The sequence below is a fragment of the Thunnus maccoyii genome, chromosome 15 (assembly GCF_910596095.1).
Source record: "Thunnus maccoyii chromosome 15, fThuMac1.1, whole genome shotgun sequence".
NCBI classification, from domain to species: domain Eukaryota; kingdom Metazoa; phylum Chordata; class Actinopteri; order Scombriformes; family Scombridae; genus Thunnus; species Thunnus maccoyii.
The window spans coordinates 20,235,107-20,255,373 of record NC_056547.1 but is presented as its reverse complement, the minus strand read 5'-3'; the positions used below and the strand labels follow the sequence as shown (position 1 = coordinate 20,255,373).

Below are 20,267 nucleotides of genomic sequence, written 5' to 3'. Positions count from 1 at the left end.
CCTTATGTGCATCTAAACAGCAACAACAGCTTTAAAAGTAGAATGAAAACAATATGGATGATCAGAAAGATAGAACAGTGATGCTAATCTATTAAGCTTGATGTTGTGCTGGACACCACACCACCATGGAGAAATAAAACACATCATGAATAAACAAGAATACCAAAGGGACTCTACAACACGAGGGTTAATTAGGACAGTTTTATGGAGGCTTAATTACAGCAATTTTTGAGGTCAGACAAGTCAGGTTTATCTGTAGAGTGCTTTTAATTAACACCTCCATCACAAAGTGCTTCAAACCGACAACACAAGACACAAAAACAAACTAAACCAAAGCAGCATGACGGTCATGATGGGAAAAAGCAAGAGTCCATGGTGACTTTAAATAGCATTAATGAGTCAAATGTGTGCACTGGTGCTGTGTGTGTGTGTGTGTATTTGTGTGGCGGTGGGGGTTAACACAAAGCAGTCGTAATGATCATCATCACCATTACCATCATCATCATCACAGGCATGGCATTTCAAGAGAGCCATTATCATCATTATTATAGCTAATATTACTGATGATGAGGCTTTCATGGCCTCTCGTTGGCCCTGACTAAGGTATCGTCATGGAAACAGATGATAGAAAAGAGCATTGCTTTATTGAATTACTCTATGAAGCTATTCTGACCAAATGGGGCTTGAATGTTGCACTGTCTGAGTATAGTATGTGAGCAGCAATGTGAAAAGTCCCGAGGAGAGACAGATGAGAGTCAGGGGCAGACGGGGGTAGACACAAACACAGACAGAAATATCAGTTCAAAAACAAAAAAAAAGAAAAGAAAAGAAGATAGAAAAGAGACAGAAGATAGAAAACACTGGCAGCACTGACGGGCATGTGATCGGAGAGAGAGACACAGATCCACTGGTACAGAAAGCTCTGGTGATCAGCACAGAAGAATATTGTCTGATGGCTGTAAACAATGACACCAATTCACAACTCACATCAGAGCAAATCATAACAGTATAGCACCAGTACAGACAGTGTACATCGAAACCACTGATTAAATCTTAAGCATGTCTTAAAATAGTATTCTGATAAATGAGCCTCATTTCTTTTTTACTTCTCCATTTGTTTCAATGTGTCTAAATCCAATTCTATACATTTCTAACATACCCTAACTGAGTATTTTCAAAGTGCAAACGTCATCCGCTGCTATTATGCTACTCAAGACCTGGTTGTAGAGTTTAAAGGATGAAAACAACCATCTTTTTATCTGTCAGAAAACAGAAATAGCACGGTGGCCTTCCAGCTATCTCAGCCTCTGTCATGAGATCTTAAACCTGAGTTACATCATGTGTCACTGTCTTTATGAGTAAAAAGTGCCCACTTTCAGTTTGAGTGTTTAGTTTTTTTCAGAAACATTTTTATGTTTTGTCAAAAAAAAACCCCACTAAACCACTAAACTAAACTTTAGATTAAGTTTAGTTTGTTTTTTTTTAGTTTACAGTTACTGGTCCAGTCTCACTCGTAAAACACATAAATCTTTATTAATTGTAGTCAGACTCTTTGTGAAAAAAAAAAATCTACTGAAAGATCAGATGGCTAGAACAGATTGAAGTAACGCAAAAATACAATTATGATTGAAAGTCTTCATTTTTACAAATGAAAGAGCTGTCATTGTGTTATAAATATTTCATGTACATACAGAATGTACTTCACTCATAATCTTCAACTCTGCAGTCTTTCTTCCATGGAAACACATATGAAGAACATTGTGCACTCAGTTCTAGTACAGCTCGCTCTGTGTGAAGTGTAAAAGGAGAACAAAAAGCAAACTTTATGCTGTCATAATACTTCCTCATATTCTTGTCCATTTCTGCTACATACGGCGATAAATCAGTTAAGTACGACAACCACAAGATGTGTAAAAATAACACTTACAGCTTTTTTTTTTTGAGAGACAGACTTACAAATTCATGCAACGATAGAAATACTGTATGTAAACTATAATCTGCTCAGGAGCAAATTAGATCTTAACAAATTTTAATATTGTGAATAAAATTGCAAAATAGGAACAAGAATGGACATTTTAGATACTCCCACGGTGATCAGTTTGGTTATTCACTCATTGTTTGATCAATTGATTTATTAAGCACTGCAGTAAAAATTGCACAGGATGCCCCATCACTTAAAATAGGATTAATTCCACTTGCTATATATAATTCACAAATTCAACTCTCAATGTTCCCAAATGACTATAATCTTTGTCCTCAAAGTTCATAAAATGACATATGACGCCATCATGTAAATAGCAAGTGACTTTTTTCTTGTACACATTTAATTTAAAACAGAAATATTATATTTTACAGACAAATATGGACAAGAACAATGTAAGAAATTAAAGATAGGCTTCTGAAGGAAACGTTTAAATGACTGGCAGAAATCTGATTCATAACACAAAACACTCCTAAAGCATAGTTTCAATACAAACAATGGAGATACGGATCATATAAAAACAGACGGGCAGTGCCACTTTCTACAAGGCATTTCTGGCATGAACATTTCTGGAACTTTAGATCAGTCAACTACAGTTGCTCTTATTAAACAGTGATTTGTAATCTGAGGCTCTTTGCAGTATCTACACAGAAACCATGTGTAATAACATTATCTGTACATATAGTCACAGTTATTTTCTGTCTCAAGTGCATTAGGGAACCTCAAATCACAGAACCTGTTTCCTAAATATAATATAGGTCTCTGGTTATGAATACGAGCATCCTTCTGTGGTATAAACAGATAGAATTAGTCTTTCCACAGCCTTTCAGGACACCCTATAAACACGCCAAAGCACTGTGTCAGCACTCAATATAGTATGTAACAATGGTTGAGTTGCACATGGACCAAGGATGTGTTGTATCAGAGAAGAAAAACACCTCAGTGGCTCACAGGGAACATACTGTATGACTCATTCAACCTGTGTTGAATGTACTGGGGTTTGTGCTAGATGTAGCTCTCCCGCTCTTCCTTCATAGGGGGAATGGTTTGAGTGCTAACATCCAACTCTTTCAAAATAGTTATCTCGCTCACATCATTTCTCCCTGTTTCCTCCTCCTCCTCCTCCTCCTTTTCTTCTGTTTCAGCCTTTGTGTCACCTTCCTCCTCTTGTTCCTCAGTAGTTCTGACTGCCTGTGACTGGTTTGGGTCTGTACAGCCATGCTGATTTTCTCGCTTGTGTTTTTGGATCTGGCTCTGATGTTGATGCTGGTCTCGACCTTGTCCATGCTCCTGGCTGTTGAAGAAGCTGCGGATGGTGTGTTTGGGCAGGCCCAGCTGAGCCGACAGGGTGTGGACTGCCTCCTCGTCTGGGTTGAGGCCCACATCCTGGATGAAGCTTTGCAGGATACCCAGAGCTTCGTGGGACACTTTTAACCCCTCATCTTGGACCTCATCTCCAGCTTTAACCTCATTATCTGCCTCTACACAAACCCCAACTCTACCTCGGTCCTCATCCTTCACACTGGACCACTTCACAGAGAGCGTCTCCTTAAACTTGACCTCTTCACCGTCTCCAATGCTCTCATTTATGCCTTCCTCGTCCTCATCTCCACCTCTCACCTGCTCCTTGCTTTCTGTACCCTTGTCCCTCACCCTCCCAGTACAACCCCAGTCCCCACCCAAAATCCCCCTGTCCCCTCTTCCCCCCTCAACCCAGTCCTTGCTGTCACCTCTCTCACTACTGCTACTGCCCCTGCCCTGCAAACGTACTCTCAAGTGCCCCCAGTTGCCCCCAGCCTCAGACTCGGCTGGTGATGCGGCGCATGGTTGCCGTGGAGACAGGTGAGGTCCTGCCTCAGGTTGCAAGGGTTGATGGGGTTGAAGATGGTGTTGCTGTGGCAGTGGAGAGTGGCGTTGATACTGATAAGAGAAAGAGGTTAGAAGTAATTAGAGTAAGAACCGTGCTTTGAGCGTCCTGGTAGCTGAATGGTTACTGTGCATTACACCGTAATGTTCGATTCTAGCCAGGGACCCTTGTTGCCGTACTTGCATTGTTGGATATTACACTTTAATTACATTCCTGGTATTCATGTTCATATTACACTCTGATATTTTAATGGTACATAATATAAAGTGAAGTCAGCCTAGATGGAAATATATTTGTATACTTTGAAGTGATAAGTCTTAACAATAAGGGACAAATTTAAATATTTTTTAATCATTAAATGATTCTACTTAAATGTCGAAACACTAGTTGTTAAAGAATTAGCTTCATTGCTTCATGAAATGTGCTCCATTCATTTTAGATGGGTACTGTCTGTCAAAGGAAACTCTATAGCTCTAAATTACAGATATTGTATTGCTATTATTATATTAGAATTGCTCTCACATAACAACTGCAAGCAAACACTTTCAGTAATTTTGAACTGTAACTTTGACTGTGTGGTGAATATTCTGCACCACACCAACAGAACAGATCACAGTCTGAACCATAACATGTTAAGTTGTCTTGTCTTGATATTAATACAGCGGTATCCAACAAAGTGTACTTCCACAAAAACAGGACACACCACAATTTTTTCACATGTTAATTCTGCTGAATTTGTGCTATAATCAAACCATCAATGCACAAACTATGGAAATGAAAGACAAATAACTAATGAGCCTCACAACTTAATGTGGTAGTCATCCTTTTTTCTGACATCTTTGGCATTTGGCTTTCATTATTGTGCTGCTTTTGCACTGCAAACCCTAGAGATCTATTGGCATTCAATGTGATGCTTTGTCTTTCAAATTTCTGGTAAAATTCATATTATATTCAATATTCAATGAGCTTTACAAAAAGAAAGTCAGGTCATCATCTCAAGCCCTCATGATGAGGACAATCTGCTCTCTAAAAAATGATGATTGGAAGGTTAGCGTTATCTTTCCAGACTGCTGTTTCTGTAGCTGGTAACATAAAATGCAAAAACCTCTGTGAAACTGAGGATTATTTTTCTCAAGCAAGATCTACCAGACACAGGTAGTTTAGAACACCGAATGAAAAAATGTTTATGTGTAATGATATTGTGTTTCTCTTGTTTTTGTAGCCTTACCAGTGTATTGTCATTGCTGAGCAGTGTAAGTCTGTCAGTGCAGTGCTGCTGTGCAGTTGTGTTGATGCTCTCCTGTTCATAGATGGCATCGCGTTCAGTCTGGGACAGGCTGAGGAACCGGCGTATCATGCACAGGTTCTCCCACAGGGTTCGGTTCTCTGGACTGGGGTCCTCCTTCCAACGCAACAGCTCACACAGCCAGCCCTACAGGAAGCATACACACAGGCGCTTACCAAGTAATCCACTGTGTAAGACATAGATGTTCTGTGGTCATTAAATGATCTGTCCTTCACTCAGAGGTCATGTCAGCACACATGTATTCTTTTTAAACAAGACTCTGACACCCACTGAGCTCCTGTGGTAAGATTCTGTCAGACCTGATCTGACAGCTCTGTGAAGCAAGAGGAAGCGAGGAGAAAATGTCTCTTTGTCTATCAACTAAAATATTGCAGTTGAGCTGCCTAATGTCCTGCCATAATTGCCACAGTATAGTAAACATATCCATTAGCTATGCTAATCACAATAATCATTCTGCTAATTAGTCCATTAATTCCATTAATTAGTATGTAGTTCTACATCAACAAGCTCATCTTCATATAGCTCAGATTATCAATATCTTACAGTCTTTCTGCCTATTTTGAGTCATAGAGGAGGTCTCTACATGTAATTTGATTTTGTGTTGAACACTGTTACCCTAAGTACTGGATGACAACGCCACTCAGAGAGATGTTAGTTGTTCAGCTTTAAAGTTTAACTTTGTTCACATTAGCCTAGAGTTAACATTTTTTGTGATACATATTTAGTAGATTATGGTGTGGGATTATTGTTGCCAAAATGTGCACGATTCATCTTGGTTGCATATAAACAGGAAAGTGACAGTAAGTTGATATGATCTTAAATGGAGTCAGACTATTTGCCTACCTAAGTCATATTTATGCATACATATTTATGTTCTCTAAAATCTATTAATTTGATCTATTCTATAGAATGAATCTCTGATTCACTGATCACATAGTGGTGTGACATCACAATTGCCATGACAACACCATGTAAATATATATAATAAGTTTTAATTCATGTCACCCCCACACACCTACTCTCCCAGTACTTTTGTGACTAATTAGAACTTAAGTAGTTATAAGTGGTGAAATTTGAGCGTCTGACTTCAGAAACAAACTGCAAATGAGTATATTCAGCCTTCTTTTGGTATACAGTATATATATTGATGTTGCCAAGCTTTTTATCTATTTCTTGTTTGCTCTCAATATACAACACAAAAAATAAAGTCAGTTTTTAGGAGTGTAGACGCTCTAATAGCAAAACTGAAAGATGATGGTAAGATTTTCTTATTAACTAGAATTCTTTCTGCATCATGACTTGTGAGTGGCAGATTGAGGAACGTAAAGCCAAGTTAGTTTCAGATTCATGAACTGGAGCATGATTATGTTTGCAAGCAGTCTGATACACACACACACACACACACACACACACCTGGCTAAAGCCCAACTCTAGTACACAATGCCATCCAGATGCACAGCGCAGATAGAACAGAGAGATCCAGCATGGATCTGCCTGCCAAACAGCCCGGGTAATACAGAGAGAGAAAGAGTGAGAAAGAGAGAGGTAAAGACCACATAGAGAAAGTAAGGTAAAAATGGAGGCCAGAGAAGAGATAGAAAAAGAACCTCAGGGGTTTTGGACCACCTGTCTGTATTGGCATGACCACTAAATGACCTCTAACATCTTGATGATGAGAAGAGAGAGAGAGACAGGGAAGTTACAGGGAGAAAAAAAGAAAAGAAAGAAAGACAAGTGGAAATTTGAGATATGCGCAAGAGCAAGAGAAAATGAGACAGCTAAAATCCCCCCATTCCATGAAAGGAAATTATCCTCAAAACAAAGGCAATAACAAGCTTATGGGGCCGACATAAAACTGAGAACAATAAAGACTCAAATAATGTTTGTGTGTGTATGTGTATTAGTGCATTTGTTTGCCTCTGCGTGTTGTGTGATTCAGCGTACATGCATGTGCTTGTACAGTGTGTCTTTGTGCACAAATCAGTGGTATGTGTGTGTGTGTGTGTGTGTGTGCCTGTGCATGTGTTTTTGTATGGCGACTATTAAAGCGATAATTTAGGACACAATAGCAGTCTGATGCACTGATGATAGTCCTCTGCAGAGTACAGCTGCTGGTTGATTATCTGGGCTTTCCTCCACACACACCACCCATCCTTGCTTTAACTGAGGAGGTAGATTTGCTAAATTTGAACATCCATGCAATAGGAAAGATTTGTGTGTGTCACCTTCATCAGATTCACACCAGCATGCAAATGTAAGTACCTGACTCTTGGAGGCGGCCACCTTTGCAAACAGGGCCTGAGACACCTTGGCTCTCTTCATCTCATGCTGAATCTCCTCATAGATAGAAGAGCTGACATTGAGAACACAACTGTCTGTCCTCAACCCTCTGTCTGCTGTGACTGGGGACAGTCTCGCCTAAAGAGAGAGAGAGAGAAAGACACAAGGAGATTGGATTTAGATATGAACTACAGTAGAGACAAAGTAAAGGGCAGTTGCAACAAAGATAGATCTAAAACAGAGCAGGCCGAGCAGGAAATGGGAAGCCGGTGAGGGATCATGTCCTTTACATGGCACTAGATGTGCCTGTGCAGAGATCTGGGGTAATAGATTGAACCACTGTATGTTACTCCCTCCAAATGAAACTCTTTTTTTAAAACTCCATGTTTATCAGAGGAAACGTGGCAGTCTACACCCTCTCCAGGCCAACAGAGGGAGTCTACAGTGTGTAAACTGGGAGCTGGCCATTCCAATTTGGGATGAATTGGTATATATTAAAATAAAAAAACTTCAAAAAAAATACAGGAGAGGTGATGTTATGAGAAAGACTCTATGAAGGACTCACTGATGACATGGCTAGAGTAAGCCAATGGAGCCAATCCTTTGCCTTGACATGGTTCATGTCATATTTCCTGCACTGCAGTATTGAATAAAGAAATTGAATGTGCATCACAAATGGGAATAAAAGTGTGATGTATGAGTATTTGTACAATACAGTATTTGTAGATGTGAAGCAGGGTGTAATAAATATCTGAAGAACTAAGTGTAGCTACAGTATAGCAGATGATACTGGTCAGCTATTTATGAGAGTGATGACATGAGGGAAGGAACTGCTCTTGTGACTGGTAGTTTTAGTATACAGGGTTCTGTAGTGCCTGCCGGAGGGGAGGGGTTGAAAAAGGTTGTGTCCTGGTGTGAGGAATCTGTAGTGATTTTCCCTGCCTGTGTCCTGGTTCTTGAAGAGTACAAGTCCTGGGGGGTGGGCTGGAGAACACCAATGATTTTTTCTGCTGTTGTTACTGTTTGCTGAAGTCTGTTCCTATCCTGTTTTGTGGCTGGTCTGAACCAGACCGTGATAGATGTGCACAGGACGGATTCTGTGACTGCGGTGTAGAACTGGCTCAGCAGTTCCTGTGGCAAACCAAACTTCCTCAGTTGCCACAGAAAGTACATCCTCTGCTGGGCCCTTTTGAGGATGGAGTTGATGTTGGTCTCCCGCTTCAGGTCTTGAGAAATGGTAATTCCCAGACACTTGACGGTCTGCACAGTTGACACAGGGCCGTTGGATGTTGTGAGGGGGAGCAGTGCTGAGTCTTGAGCGTGTTCAGCTCCAAGTTGTTCTGAATGCACCAGCCGTTCAACCTCCTGCCGATATGCAGACTCATTGCCATCTTGGATGAGTCCGATGACTGTAGTGTCATCTGCAAACTTCAGGAGTTTAAAAGCTGGATCCTTGGAGGTGCAGTTGTTGGTGTAGAGGGAGAAGTGCAGTGGGGAGAGGATACATCCCTGTGGAGCACCAGTGCTGAATGTCTGAATAGCAGAAGTGGCTTCCCCCAGTCTCACCTGCTGTTTTCTGCCTGTCAGGAAGCTGGTGATCCACTGACAGATGAGGGAAGGAGGTTTTCTGGAATGGTGATGTTAAATTTTGAGCTGAAGTCCACAAACAGGATCCTTGCATATGTCCTTGGGCAGTCAAAGTATGGCAGGATGTAGTGCAGTCCCATGTTGACTGCATCATCTGCTGACCTGTTTGCCCAGTGTCCTGTGATGCTCTTCAGGTGGGTCAACAACAGTCGTTCAAAGGACTTCATGACAACAGATGTCAAAGCGACAGGCCTGTAGTCATTCAGTGCTGTGATGGAGGATTTCTTGGGGACCGGGATGATGATGGAGTGTTTGAAGCAGGAGGGAACGTCACACAGCCCAAGTGATCTGTTGAAGATCTGCATTGGATTGGAGCCAGTTGGTCAGCACAGGTTTTAAGACAGGAGGGGGAGACAACGTCTGGACCCAGTGCTTTCCTGGTTTTCTGTCTGTGGAAGATCCACATCCTCTACACATATCTTGAATGCAGCCTGAGTATCAGGGGGAGGGTAGGGGGGTTGCCAGAGGTGTGATTGGGGCTGTTGTTGTTGGGCTGTAGAGGATGAGGGTTGTGATTTGTCCCTCTCAAACCTGCAGTAGAAGAATTTCAGGTTGTCAGCTGGGTCTTTGCCTCAGCAGGGGGGAATAGTCCTCTGTAGTTTGTGATGTCTTGCAGGCCTTTCTGCACTGATCAGAAATCACTGATCACTGATCAGCTGAAAACCTGTTTTTCAGCTTTTCAGAGTAGCTTCTTTTAGCCACTCTGATCTCCTTTGTCAGGGAGTTTCTAGCCTGCTTGTACAGCACTCTATCCCCACTTCTGTAAGCATCCTCCTTGGCCTGATGAAGTTGTCTTATTCTGGCTGTGAACCATGGCTTGTTATTGTTGTATGTACAGTTGGTCTTGTTGGCACACACAGTTTTCACAGAAACTAATGTAAGATGAAACAGTGTCAGTCAGTTTGTCCAGGTTGCCAGTTGCATCTTCAAAAACAATCGGTGCAGTTAAAACAGTCTTGAAGTTCCTGCTTTGCCTCGTTGGTCCATTTCTTCACTGTTTTGATCATAGGCTTTGCAGATTTTCTGCCTGTAGGTTGGAATAAGATGAACCAAGCAGTGATTAGAGTGCCCCAAAGCTGCCTGTGGAACAGAGCGATATGGATCTTTAACAATTGTGTAGCAGTGGTCCAGTGTGTTATTATCCCTGGTAGGACAATTAATATGCTGTCTATATTTTGGTAGTTTGTTGTTTAATTTTGCTCCGTCAAAGTCCCCAAGGATTATGAAAAGTGAGTCTGTATGTTTTTTGTTCCAAGCCGGTTATCTGGTCGGCCAGGGTTTGCAGTACATTATTCACACTGGCCGGGGGTGGGATGTAAACACTGACCAGGATGAAGGAAGAAAACTCCCACAGTGAATAAAATGGTTTGCAGTTAATGTACACTGTCTCCTAGCTTGGGCTGCAGTATTTACTTAGCACTGTGGCAACTGTACACCAACCTTTGTAAATATAGATGCAGATTCTGCCATTTTTCGTTTCCCAGATAGCTCTGTTACACAATCCGTTCAGTGTAGATGGATCCCCAGCAGATGTAATCCACTGTCAGGGATGGATTCACTGAGTTAGGTTTCAGTGAAACAAAGGGCAGCAGAATGTGCAAAGTCCTTGTTCTACCCATTGAGGAGAAGCAGGTCATCCATTTTGTTGGGTAAGGAGTGGAGTGTTGATGTTATTAATTGCACCTGTGCTTGTCCTGGTTTAACATTTCAAAATGACCTTGTTTTATATGCAGGTATCATTCTGTGTATATTCTGTTGTATCTGTGTTTCATCACCATTCATATAAAACATGTGAAACATCATCTTTTTAGCAGTGCATATTTTAAAACAGTTACATTTTACTTTTGCTTGTGTATAGTTTTACAGCAGTAAATTGAATTCTCCTTGGGTAAACATTCAGTCAGCAATATTTCAGTGCGCTTTCCTGAGGAGACACACATCAGTTGAGACATTTCACAGCAGGTTTGTGAGACTGACTTTTTATTCCATGTCTCTCTTTCTGTCTCCCAGTCCTTCTGCTGACTGACCTGTGTGGATCTTGGTGGCGTGTTGTTGCAGCTGGGTGTGAATCCAGTCAGGCTTCTTTCTTTCTCCTCCTGGTAGATGCGCTCCCTCTCAGCCTCGGGGAGCTGTAGGAAGCTGTACATGGCTCGCAGGTTGACCAGCAGAGACTGGGAGGCATGTTTAGGATCCTCCTCTTTCCGCAGAATCTCTGACAGCAGGCCCTGGTAAATGCACACACACACACACACAAACACACTAACTAACAGTCATATCATATGTCATATGGAGTACACAGTGATACATGCATGCAATGTCAAATTCATTCTGACATATCGGTGTACAGTATATTGTCTTTAGATTACTATTCTAAGAAACTGATTGCTGGTGTGAAAATATTACCATCAGAGTTATCTGAAGGCTTTAGGTTATACCTTTGGGATCTAATCATCTATGCATTCAAATAAAAGACTTTTAAAGGGATATTATGACTTTTTGGCAAATATGTTTATGCACTTTCTTGCCAAGAGTTAGGTGAAAAGATCGATAAAGCCTTTATATCCTTTATATCCATTAAATCCTTTTATTTTCCTTAAATATGAATCAAAAGCCAGAGGGGAGTTAGCTTAGCTTTGCAGGGGAAAAAAGCTAGCAACCTCACAGTGCCCAGTCAAGAAATAGTAGAGTAGGTGTTGGTAGGCACATTTAAAAAAAATAGAGATAGAGTCAAGCTAGCTGTTTCCTTATGTTTTCAGTTGTTATGCTGAGCTAAACTAACCATTTCCTGGCTGTAACTTCATATTTAACTGACAGATACAAGGATAGAAGAGTGGTATTGATCTTTTCATTTATCTCTCAGCAGGAATGGTGTATTTACCAAAATGTTGAACTATTCCTTTAAATCTTTTCAAAGCAGACATTATGTAGTGTATTGTAACATTCAACCGGACAGAGGGATTACAAACATTGTGAGTCCAATTTGAAGCCAAATGCACTTATATAGTAATTTATTTTTATATGTTTCATTTTTTAAATCAACATTTAGGCATATAGAATAGTACTTTGTTAGGTATTTCAAAGAATCGGATAACCTTTCAAATACTGACTTTCTTAACACTTTGAACATCACACATACAGGGGATATTGGGATTTTGTATTAAAGATGATTGATTTTTTTTTATTATATTTAAGTAATGATGGAAAATATAAAGTTTCTCATACATGCCGAAATTAATTTTTCAAAAGCTCTTCATATCCAACATAAATCTAATTCAGTCAGGCACCTTGACAAGTTCCTACAGATTAATGTTTCACAGCTATAGGTGTTATAGAGCCAGTTTCCAGTCACTGCTAAGCATGCTTCTCATCTGTAGAGCTAGCATTATTCTGGGTGTATCTGTCTATGCAGGAAAGCCTTCAAACATCAAATGCAGATTGTAGGGCCTCTTCCTGAAAAGAAATCAGATTTCATGCTGGCAGAGAGATGGCATGGGAGGAAACAGCCTTCTTATTCAAATCATGGATCATCTTTGGATCCACCCAGCAAACCATGCCTTCCAAATAGAGTCTTAACATGAATTGTCAAATGACAAATGCTTCCCTCATTTCTAGATGGCATCTTGGCATCATGCCCAACTTGTATGGCTGGCACCAGAGCACCTTGGACTTGGCATTGGGGAAACATGGGGGTGGATAATAACTGGCTCTGCTTATTGTGATGAAAATGATAATGATGGTAATAATAATAATAACAATGGGCTTAGCCTGTCCTTTGAGCCCCATTTCTGTGGGCGTGGTGGTGAATGTAAGATAATGGACACAGATAACGCGGAATTTTAGTATTAGAGGCAATGGTAGAGGGAGATTTGGATAGCGAAACGAGGGACACCAATGGGAAGAAAAAAGATGGGAAGAAAAAGGGAAAGATTTAAGAAGATAGATTGACAATGAGAGGTAGAGATTTAATGAATAGAAGGGCTGCCGGAGTGAAAGGTGGCAAGATGGAGGGGCAGTGAAAAAGAGGAAGAGGTAGAGAGGGAGACAGCATTTCTCCAAGGGGTTGTGATTAGTTGGCCCAGCAGCTGCTTCAGTGCTGGCACCAGCTTTGTGCTGCAGAGAGCTGGCACAACCACACACACACACACACATACATACACACACACATGCACATGCACATACACATGCACATGGGGGAGGGAGCATTGCGGCAAAGGCCATGCCAATGTGCCAACCATCAAACACATGCACACAGAACACACTTACCAACTACTGCAACACCAAAAAACACTTCCAAAAGATAATCACCGGCAAGCAGTTGCAATCTCTTTTGAATTATGACATCTTACATTAAGACAACAGTCCCCAAACTGTATCACTCAACTGTCCTCCCTCCTTCCATACCTGGGTCCTGTTGAAGGCCACACGGGCAAAGATGGCTTGGGAGATGCCTGCTCTCTTCAGTTCCTCTCTCACACAGTGGTAGATATCACTTGGCACATCCGTTTGCCCCAGAGAAGACCCAGCCGATGTCTGGTTTTGCTGTCCTGCTGCAGGGCCTCCCCCTGGGCCACACTGGGCCTGCTGCGGGCCTTGGGAATCAGGGGCTTTGGAGAAGACCTTGGCAGGAGGCCTCCCTACAGGCGGGTGGTTGAGATACTGCTGTGGGGATGGCGAGAGACCCTGGCCAGCTAACATACGGCTAACAGCATACTGCTGGTTGAGAAACTGGGCCATCACTAGCTGCTGGCTGACCATTTGGCAGTTGAGAGGTTGAGTTACCAACCCGGGGGGATGAAGACCGAGAGGGGAACGGCCACAGATGTTGGCTACTCCTCCACGAGGGAAAAGAAGGCTCGAGCTCTGATCAGCTGGGCTACCTGTGATTGGCTGCTGGGTGAGGGTGATATGTGTTGACTGGTCAGAGAAGCTGTTAATCTCTGGCGCAGGACAAGGGAAGCAACGACAGATGTAGAATTATTAACACATTCAGTTATAGCAGCATTTCCCAAATCAATACTACACACTAATTTTAAGCAGGTTTTGAGTACTATATGTAGTGTGTTGACACTGGAAATGTGACAAAATGAAGAATACTCAAACCAGTGTATATACTAAATACGATTTTTGAGTGTGCTGTTGATGCACACTATTTTTCCAGTGCTCAAAGGAAATGGAGAAGGTGCTCACACTTGGAAAAAAATTAAAATAAATTTGAATTTTCTTTGTTAAGTTTAATTGGCAGCAGTGGCGTTGTGCCCATTCAACTTGAGAGGGAACATGGCCCCTCAAATATTTGAGATTGGATGGCTTTAGACATTGTTAAATTCTATTTTCACAATTAGTGTTTTAATTAGCCTTAATAATATAGTGTATAAACAAAAGTTGTTTTATTTGTGTTTACCTCCAAGGCACTTTGTTCCTTTCAGCTACAAAACACTGCATAGTAGCAGTGAAGCTGTTGACCTTCTGTATACTGCTAAAACAGTATACTATAATGATTAGTATGTAGCAAAATCTAAAGCATTAGTATGTAGTATAGATTTGGTACACACTGTTAAGACTTATCAGGAACACTTAATGTTTAGAGGCTTAATTGAAATCCCTCACCCTTGAAGCATTTGGTCTTCTTGAAGTGCTTGTACCATCGACCAAACTCGTGACACTTGGCAGCTGAGACATTTGCATAGTAAGTGCTATTTACAATAGATGATATCATACTCTGAAACAGAGGGGAAAAGACAATAGAAATTCATTACATTTTCCAAGCTCCTGCTATGGGCGGCCTGGGTGTCTCAGCTGTTCACACATCTGATATTAATGAACTCAGATCTGTGTTATTAAAAAGACCCCCAGGTAAATAGGATAATAAAGACAGATGAGTATGTCAGTGTGTTAGCTGTCTGTGCATGTGTGTGTATGTACAGTATGTGTGTGTGTGTGTGTGTGTGTGTGTGTGTGTAATCAAACAAAACACTAGAGGTCATCAGAGACTATGGCTCTCTGTCTCTCTCTCACTCACTCAGACACACACATACAAACACACACAGTTTGTCCCCGAAGACCGTCCTGTGCAATCTTTACATCTGATTACACCTTTCATCTTCTCATATTTATTTTAATCTGCTTCTCACAAACAAGAGAGGGGGTAAAGGGAGTAATAGGAGAGAGAGGGAGAGAGAGAGGGAGAGAGAGAGAGAGAGAGAGAGAGAGAGAGAGAGAGAGATGGGGGAGGAATGATGGGGGAGGGAGGGTTTGGCTTATATCAGATCTTAAAACTGCAGAGAAGGAAGGAATCAGAAGAAGCGAGAGATAGTGAGCAATTTCTCTTTATCAAACTGTAGATGTCCTACGCACCCGCAGGCAAAACAGCAGATAGACTAAGTTGATATTTATGAATATTCATAAAGAGGCCATCTCCAAATACTGCATGATTAATGTGAAATTATTTGTGCAGTTGTGTCTATATTTGCTTAATAAAACACACAAGAATTGAGGGAGATCTTGAAACCAGATTTGGATGTGAGTTACTGCTGAATCAGACAAAACTGCGGAAAAAGCTAAATAGCACAGAGCGAGCGTGATGGACAGATAGTAAGAGTGAGACAGTGGGTGTGAGACAGTGAGTGAGGCTGACAGACAGATAGGGTGGCAGTCGACAGAATCACGATAGGCAGCAGCCGAGGCAGTTGGGCTTTTTAAGAGATAGCCATCTCTATCTATTTCTCTCTCGCACTCTGCCCTCACGTCTTATCTACCTCTGCATCTGGACTTCCTGCATAACTACTGGACCACACAATCACTGTCTCACACGTCAAAGTAGGCACACACATATACACACACACTTGTGCATAGAAGGGCAAAGACATTACATGCACTCTTTGAACTTAGGTCCTATGTCTCTTTTTGTATGCATGCTTTATGTGTGTGTGTGTATGTGTGTGTGTTGTACCTGGGACAGTGGGCACTCTTTGGCCAGCGAGCTCTGGTTCATGTCCTTGAGGAGCTCCTTCAGAGCGTTCCTCACCGTTGAGTGACTCCACTGCTCAGCTGGCAAGTCCTCCAATTTAGGACAGCTTAATTAAAAAATAAGACTCAGTTTAAGAAGTAGATCTTCTTAAAATGTAACTGTCTTTCATTGCTTATTTCTATTTAGAGTCTTAAGTGGCTAGATCACCTCTCTGCATGCAGTTGGTGATGGGCAGAAAAGACTCTGGATGAGGTGCCAGTCTATCATAGAGCTAATGAAAGCCCTGCAATAATCATACTCAGACATTCACTCACACCCACAGAGTGTACTTCCTGTCTAACTTTGTACCACATGCTTACCGTGTCTCACGTGTCAAAGCACAAACACACACACACACATGCACACACACATTTCGAAAGGTGTGAATAAAAGTCCGGGTTGTGGGAGGAAACTAAAGTCTTTGAATAAACGCATGTGAACACAGGGGAAAACATACTCAATCTCAGGTCTTAGGCTTTTTTCACATAAGACATTTTGAGATGTCACAGTACGAAAAGCACAGATGTAATTAATAAATTTAATGATGCCTGAATTCTGTTTAGCTCCTGGCTTGTGCATGTTTTTCCTATTTTGACAAGTCAAAATGTCAAATTGTCTGCTAGGAAAAGGAGCTTTATTAAACCTCCCTACTCCTCTGAATTAAATGAGTCTTGTAATAATGTACCGTCCTATCCCCCACTGTGGGTCTGATCCAAGACCCAATATGTGGCATAACAAAAAGGAGATGCTGATTATTCAAAAAATATTAATAATACTTAATATGAAATATTTAAAATAATAACAACAGGTAGAAAATAACTCATCAGTATTTGTTGCAACAAGCAAATAAAACCACTAATTAAATGTAATATAGTGACATTAAAATAGTCAGAAAATAAGAATTCTATCATTCTCTGTTGGAAACTAGATATTGTATGGTCCATTCCCTTTGGTTTTATATTTTCTTTATTCAAATGAGGGCTGGTGGGTGGCTGGAGTCTTTTTCATGCATTCGGTGAACTGCAATGAAATACTCAACAAGTCTTGAGTCACGGGGCGAAGACAGACAATCACACTCAGGCTCTCATTTACACATACTGGTAATTTAAAGTCTGTAGTCAATCTTTCCTGCATGTTTTTGGACATGAACACAGGGAGGATATGCAAATTCCACACATACACAAACACACAGAGCAAGGAATAAAACCTCACTGTAAGTGCAAACAGATACAGATGTCTGCTCCCTACCTGTGCAGCTGTATTTTAAGGGTGATAACATGGTGAACATCCTGCAGCATGTCGGCCACTGTGGCATCTGGTGCATCTGTTACACAAGACAGAGGCACCGGGTTCCACCTGCCCACCTGAATCAGACCTGAACACACAAACACAAACACACACAAGTGAATGATCCATTGTGAAAACACTCTAAGATAGACTTACTTATGTCCTTGCCTCTCTGTGCTAGTGTGTGTGTTGCGTGTACCTTTGGCCTGTGCGGCAGAGCTGTGCGAGTAGCCCAGTGTCAGCAGGGCCATCTCTATCAGCTGGTTAAACAGCAGGTCTCTCTTGACCAACACAAACTCAGCGTGTTCTTCTGTCCTCTCTCCCTCCAAAGAGCTTTCCCTGTGCTCCACCACACAGAATACCGGCAGCAAGCTTCCTGAAGTGACCCGACGCAGATGATTTCATGCGGCATGACATTTGACAATGTAGTGTGAAAGCAGAGAATGAATATGACTTATAGTTTTTGAGTTGCCCCTGAAAAAATAAAATTGTCAAACAGCAGTCATGGGTAGTTAATGCAAATGATTTAAATTCAAGTTATCAAACAGGCAAAGTGGCGAGATTCTCCAAATGTAATCACATCAGACTTTATTCTAATTAAGATCAACATTTACACCTTCCTAATGAGGCCAAGACAGTTACTTAATATGTGACAGGAAGGAGTAGTCATTCTACTAAAAAACACAATCTGTAACATCAAATTAACCAAGAAAACACTTTTAGAGAAGACTTTTGGATCCCATATCGGCTCATGTACCTTTAGTGTGCCAGCTCTTGCCTTGTGACCTCACTGTGGTGGGTTTCTGGGCCAGGCAGGGGTTTTTGGCCCCTGGACTCCCTTGCCTGCTGCTCTCCTGGGCCGAGGGTCCCGCTCCGTTTTGTTCCAGACGAGCCAGCTTGGCAGGAGGGGGCCGGGGGTCTGCAATGGGATCACTACCCTCAGGTTTCTTGGCTCCATTACACAGGGGGTCCATCTGTGGTCTCACACTGATACATGCACACGCAGACACACTTAATTATGACAGTGTACAAGCTTCCCTAATAAGAACAAAACACTTTTATTGTATTGAAAGTGTATCAGTGAGTTAATGGAAATCCTATTGTACTTTCCAGTGTGTTTAAACCCATATTATGTTCTTTAAGAATGTTATATTTTTAAACATATGTTTGGAATTATACTATGCAATTTGTGTCCTCATAAAATTGTTACTAATAATAATTTCTACAAAACACATGGTGAGTGTCAACAGAGTGCGAAAGAGAGATGTTTCAGTAAGTATCACTTAAAATTTTAGAAAATGAGAAATTTTGACACACACGTACACGCACACAGACTCCGATCTGAAGGATATCCGGATCAGAATTGGGAGACGACCTTCACACAGATGCAGCGATTAGGATAACCCTCTAAATCCAATAAAAGTCCGGTGAATGCTACAGCGCAGTTTCCCATAATAAACCTGCCGTCATATCCAGGCGCGCCGCTGCAAGCGACAGGGATTCAGTTCATCTTCAGCACCTAAATGCGCGCTAATCGTCCCACGTCCGATTTTGCTGAAGTTTGATCGAGGCGAGACCAACCTGTTTCAGTCGGCACAACGTGCATGCCCGACCTGCCATCATACATCAACACTCCATTCCTGTCGACATCGGCTGTATCCATATGTTGTGTTCGCTTCCATTGATCTCCAGGAACAGACCCGCTTCTCCTGGCTGTCGGTATGTGTCCAGCTGTACGCTCCGACGCGTCCTAATTCACATCGACATATCTCGTGTTCACAGTCCAAGTAGTTTTACCGCTATTCTTCCTTGTTACCCGGTTCACAGACCGCGCTTCGCTTAACAAACAATAAACTGGCGTTAGCGCAAGTTCAGAGCGACCTCCTATCCAGAGCAGCGGGACATGCTGCTGTGGATCAAGCTCTACAGAGAACAATACAGGGCTTGGAGCTCCTGGAGTAGCTACATTTGGTATCATATGTTAGGCTACAGCACTGACTGCGGGACAGCAGTTGTTGGTTAGGCTACACTTCAAAGCCCTATGCGCACGCGGAGAGAGAGAGAGAGGGAGAGAGAGAGAGAGAGAGACAGAAAGACACACACACACACACACACACACACACACACACACACACACACACACAGAGAGAGACTCATAAATACACGGACCCAGCTGCATTAGCATATGGTGTAATAATGAATTCACTAGCGCGCTCCGTAAATGTATTAAATGTGACAATTGCGCATAAATCTATTTATTATTTTCTGCCGCATGCTGTGCACGCACTTATTATTGTCTTTAGGGTATTGGAGCTCTCCATGGTAACAAAGTGGAGCAGGACAAGGTGGAACTGGCTGACTGATATTAACTTTCGAAAGCTGATGTTTTATTGTCACAAGATTATCCATTGCTTATACTTAATATGCAGATAATCACAGTTTGCAGAATCCTGCTCTGTGTCACGTTACAATTATAGTTGTAAGCATATAGTATAATATAGTATAGTGTTTATAGTGCAGTATAGTGTGGTAGCCTCTAGTAATGTATGACATGGTTAAGTGACAACAATATAGTATAGTTGAGTATAAATGAGTATAGTTCATACAATACAATACAGTACAATACAGTACTATACTATACTATACTATACTATACTATACTATACTATACAGCATATACACTATACTATACTATACTATATACCACTAGGCATATATATACCACATAGTATACTATACTATTCTGTAGTACAATACAGTATACAGCACACGTTGGTATACTCTGCTATGCAATACAATACTATACTGTACTGTACTGTAATATACTATACTATACTATACTATACTGTGACTATATATACCACTGGGCATATATATACCATATAGTATACTA

At 41.4% G+C, this 20,267-nt stretch overlaps 1 protein-coding gene across 2 annotated transcripts; it reads right to left on the bottom strand.

Annotated features, from left to right (window-relative positions):
- Positions 1-2,291: 2,291 nt before the first annotated feature.
- Positions 2,292-19,358, bottom strand: satb1a (SATB homeobox 1a). 2 transcript variants are annotated; one of them, XM_042434931.1, is made up of 11 exons: positions 18,698-19,358; positions 18,132-18,361; positions 17,574-17,750; positions 17,336-17,462; positions 16,031-16,154; positions 14,689-14,800; positions 13,483-14,018; positions 11,109-11,306; positions 7,417-7,572; positions 5,077-5,280; positions 2,292-3,901 (listed from the first exon to the last, which is right to left on the bottom strand). In XM_042434931.1, the coding sequence occupies exons 2-11, from the start codon at positions 18,346-18,348 to the stop codon at positions 2,987-2,989; spliced, it is 2,766 nt and encodes a 921-aa protein (XP_042290865.1). In that variant the 5' UTR covers positions 18,349-18,361; positions 18,698-19,358; the 3' UTR covers positions 2,292-2,986. The 2 variants fall into 2 exon arrangements, with proteins under 2 accessions (XP_042290865.1, XP_042290866.1); XM_042434932.1 differs by having other exon boundaries at positions 18,956-19,358.
- Positions 19,359-20,267: the final 909 nt, after the last annotated feature.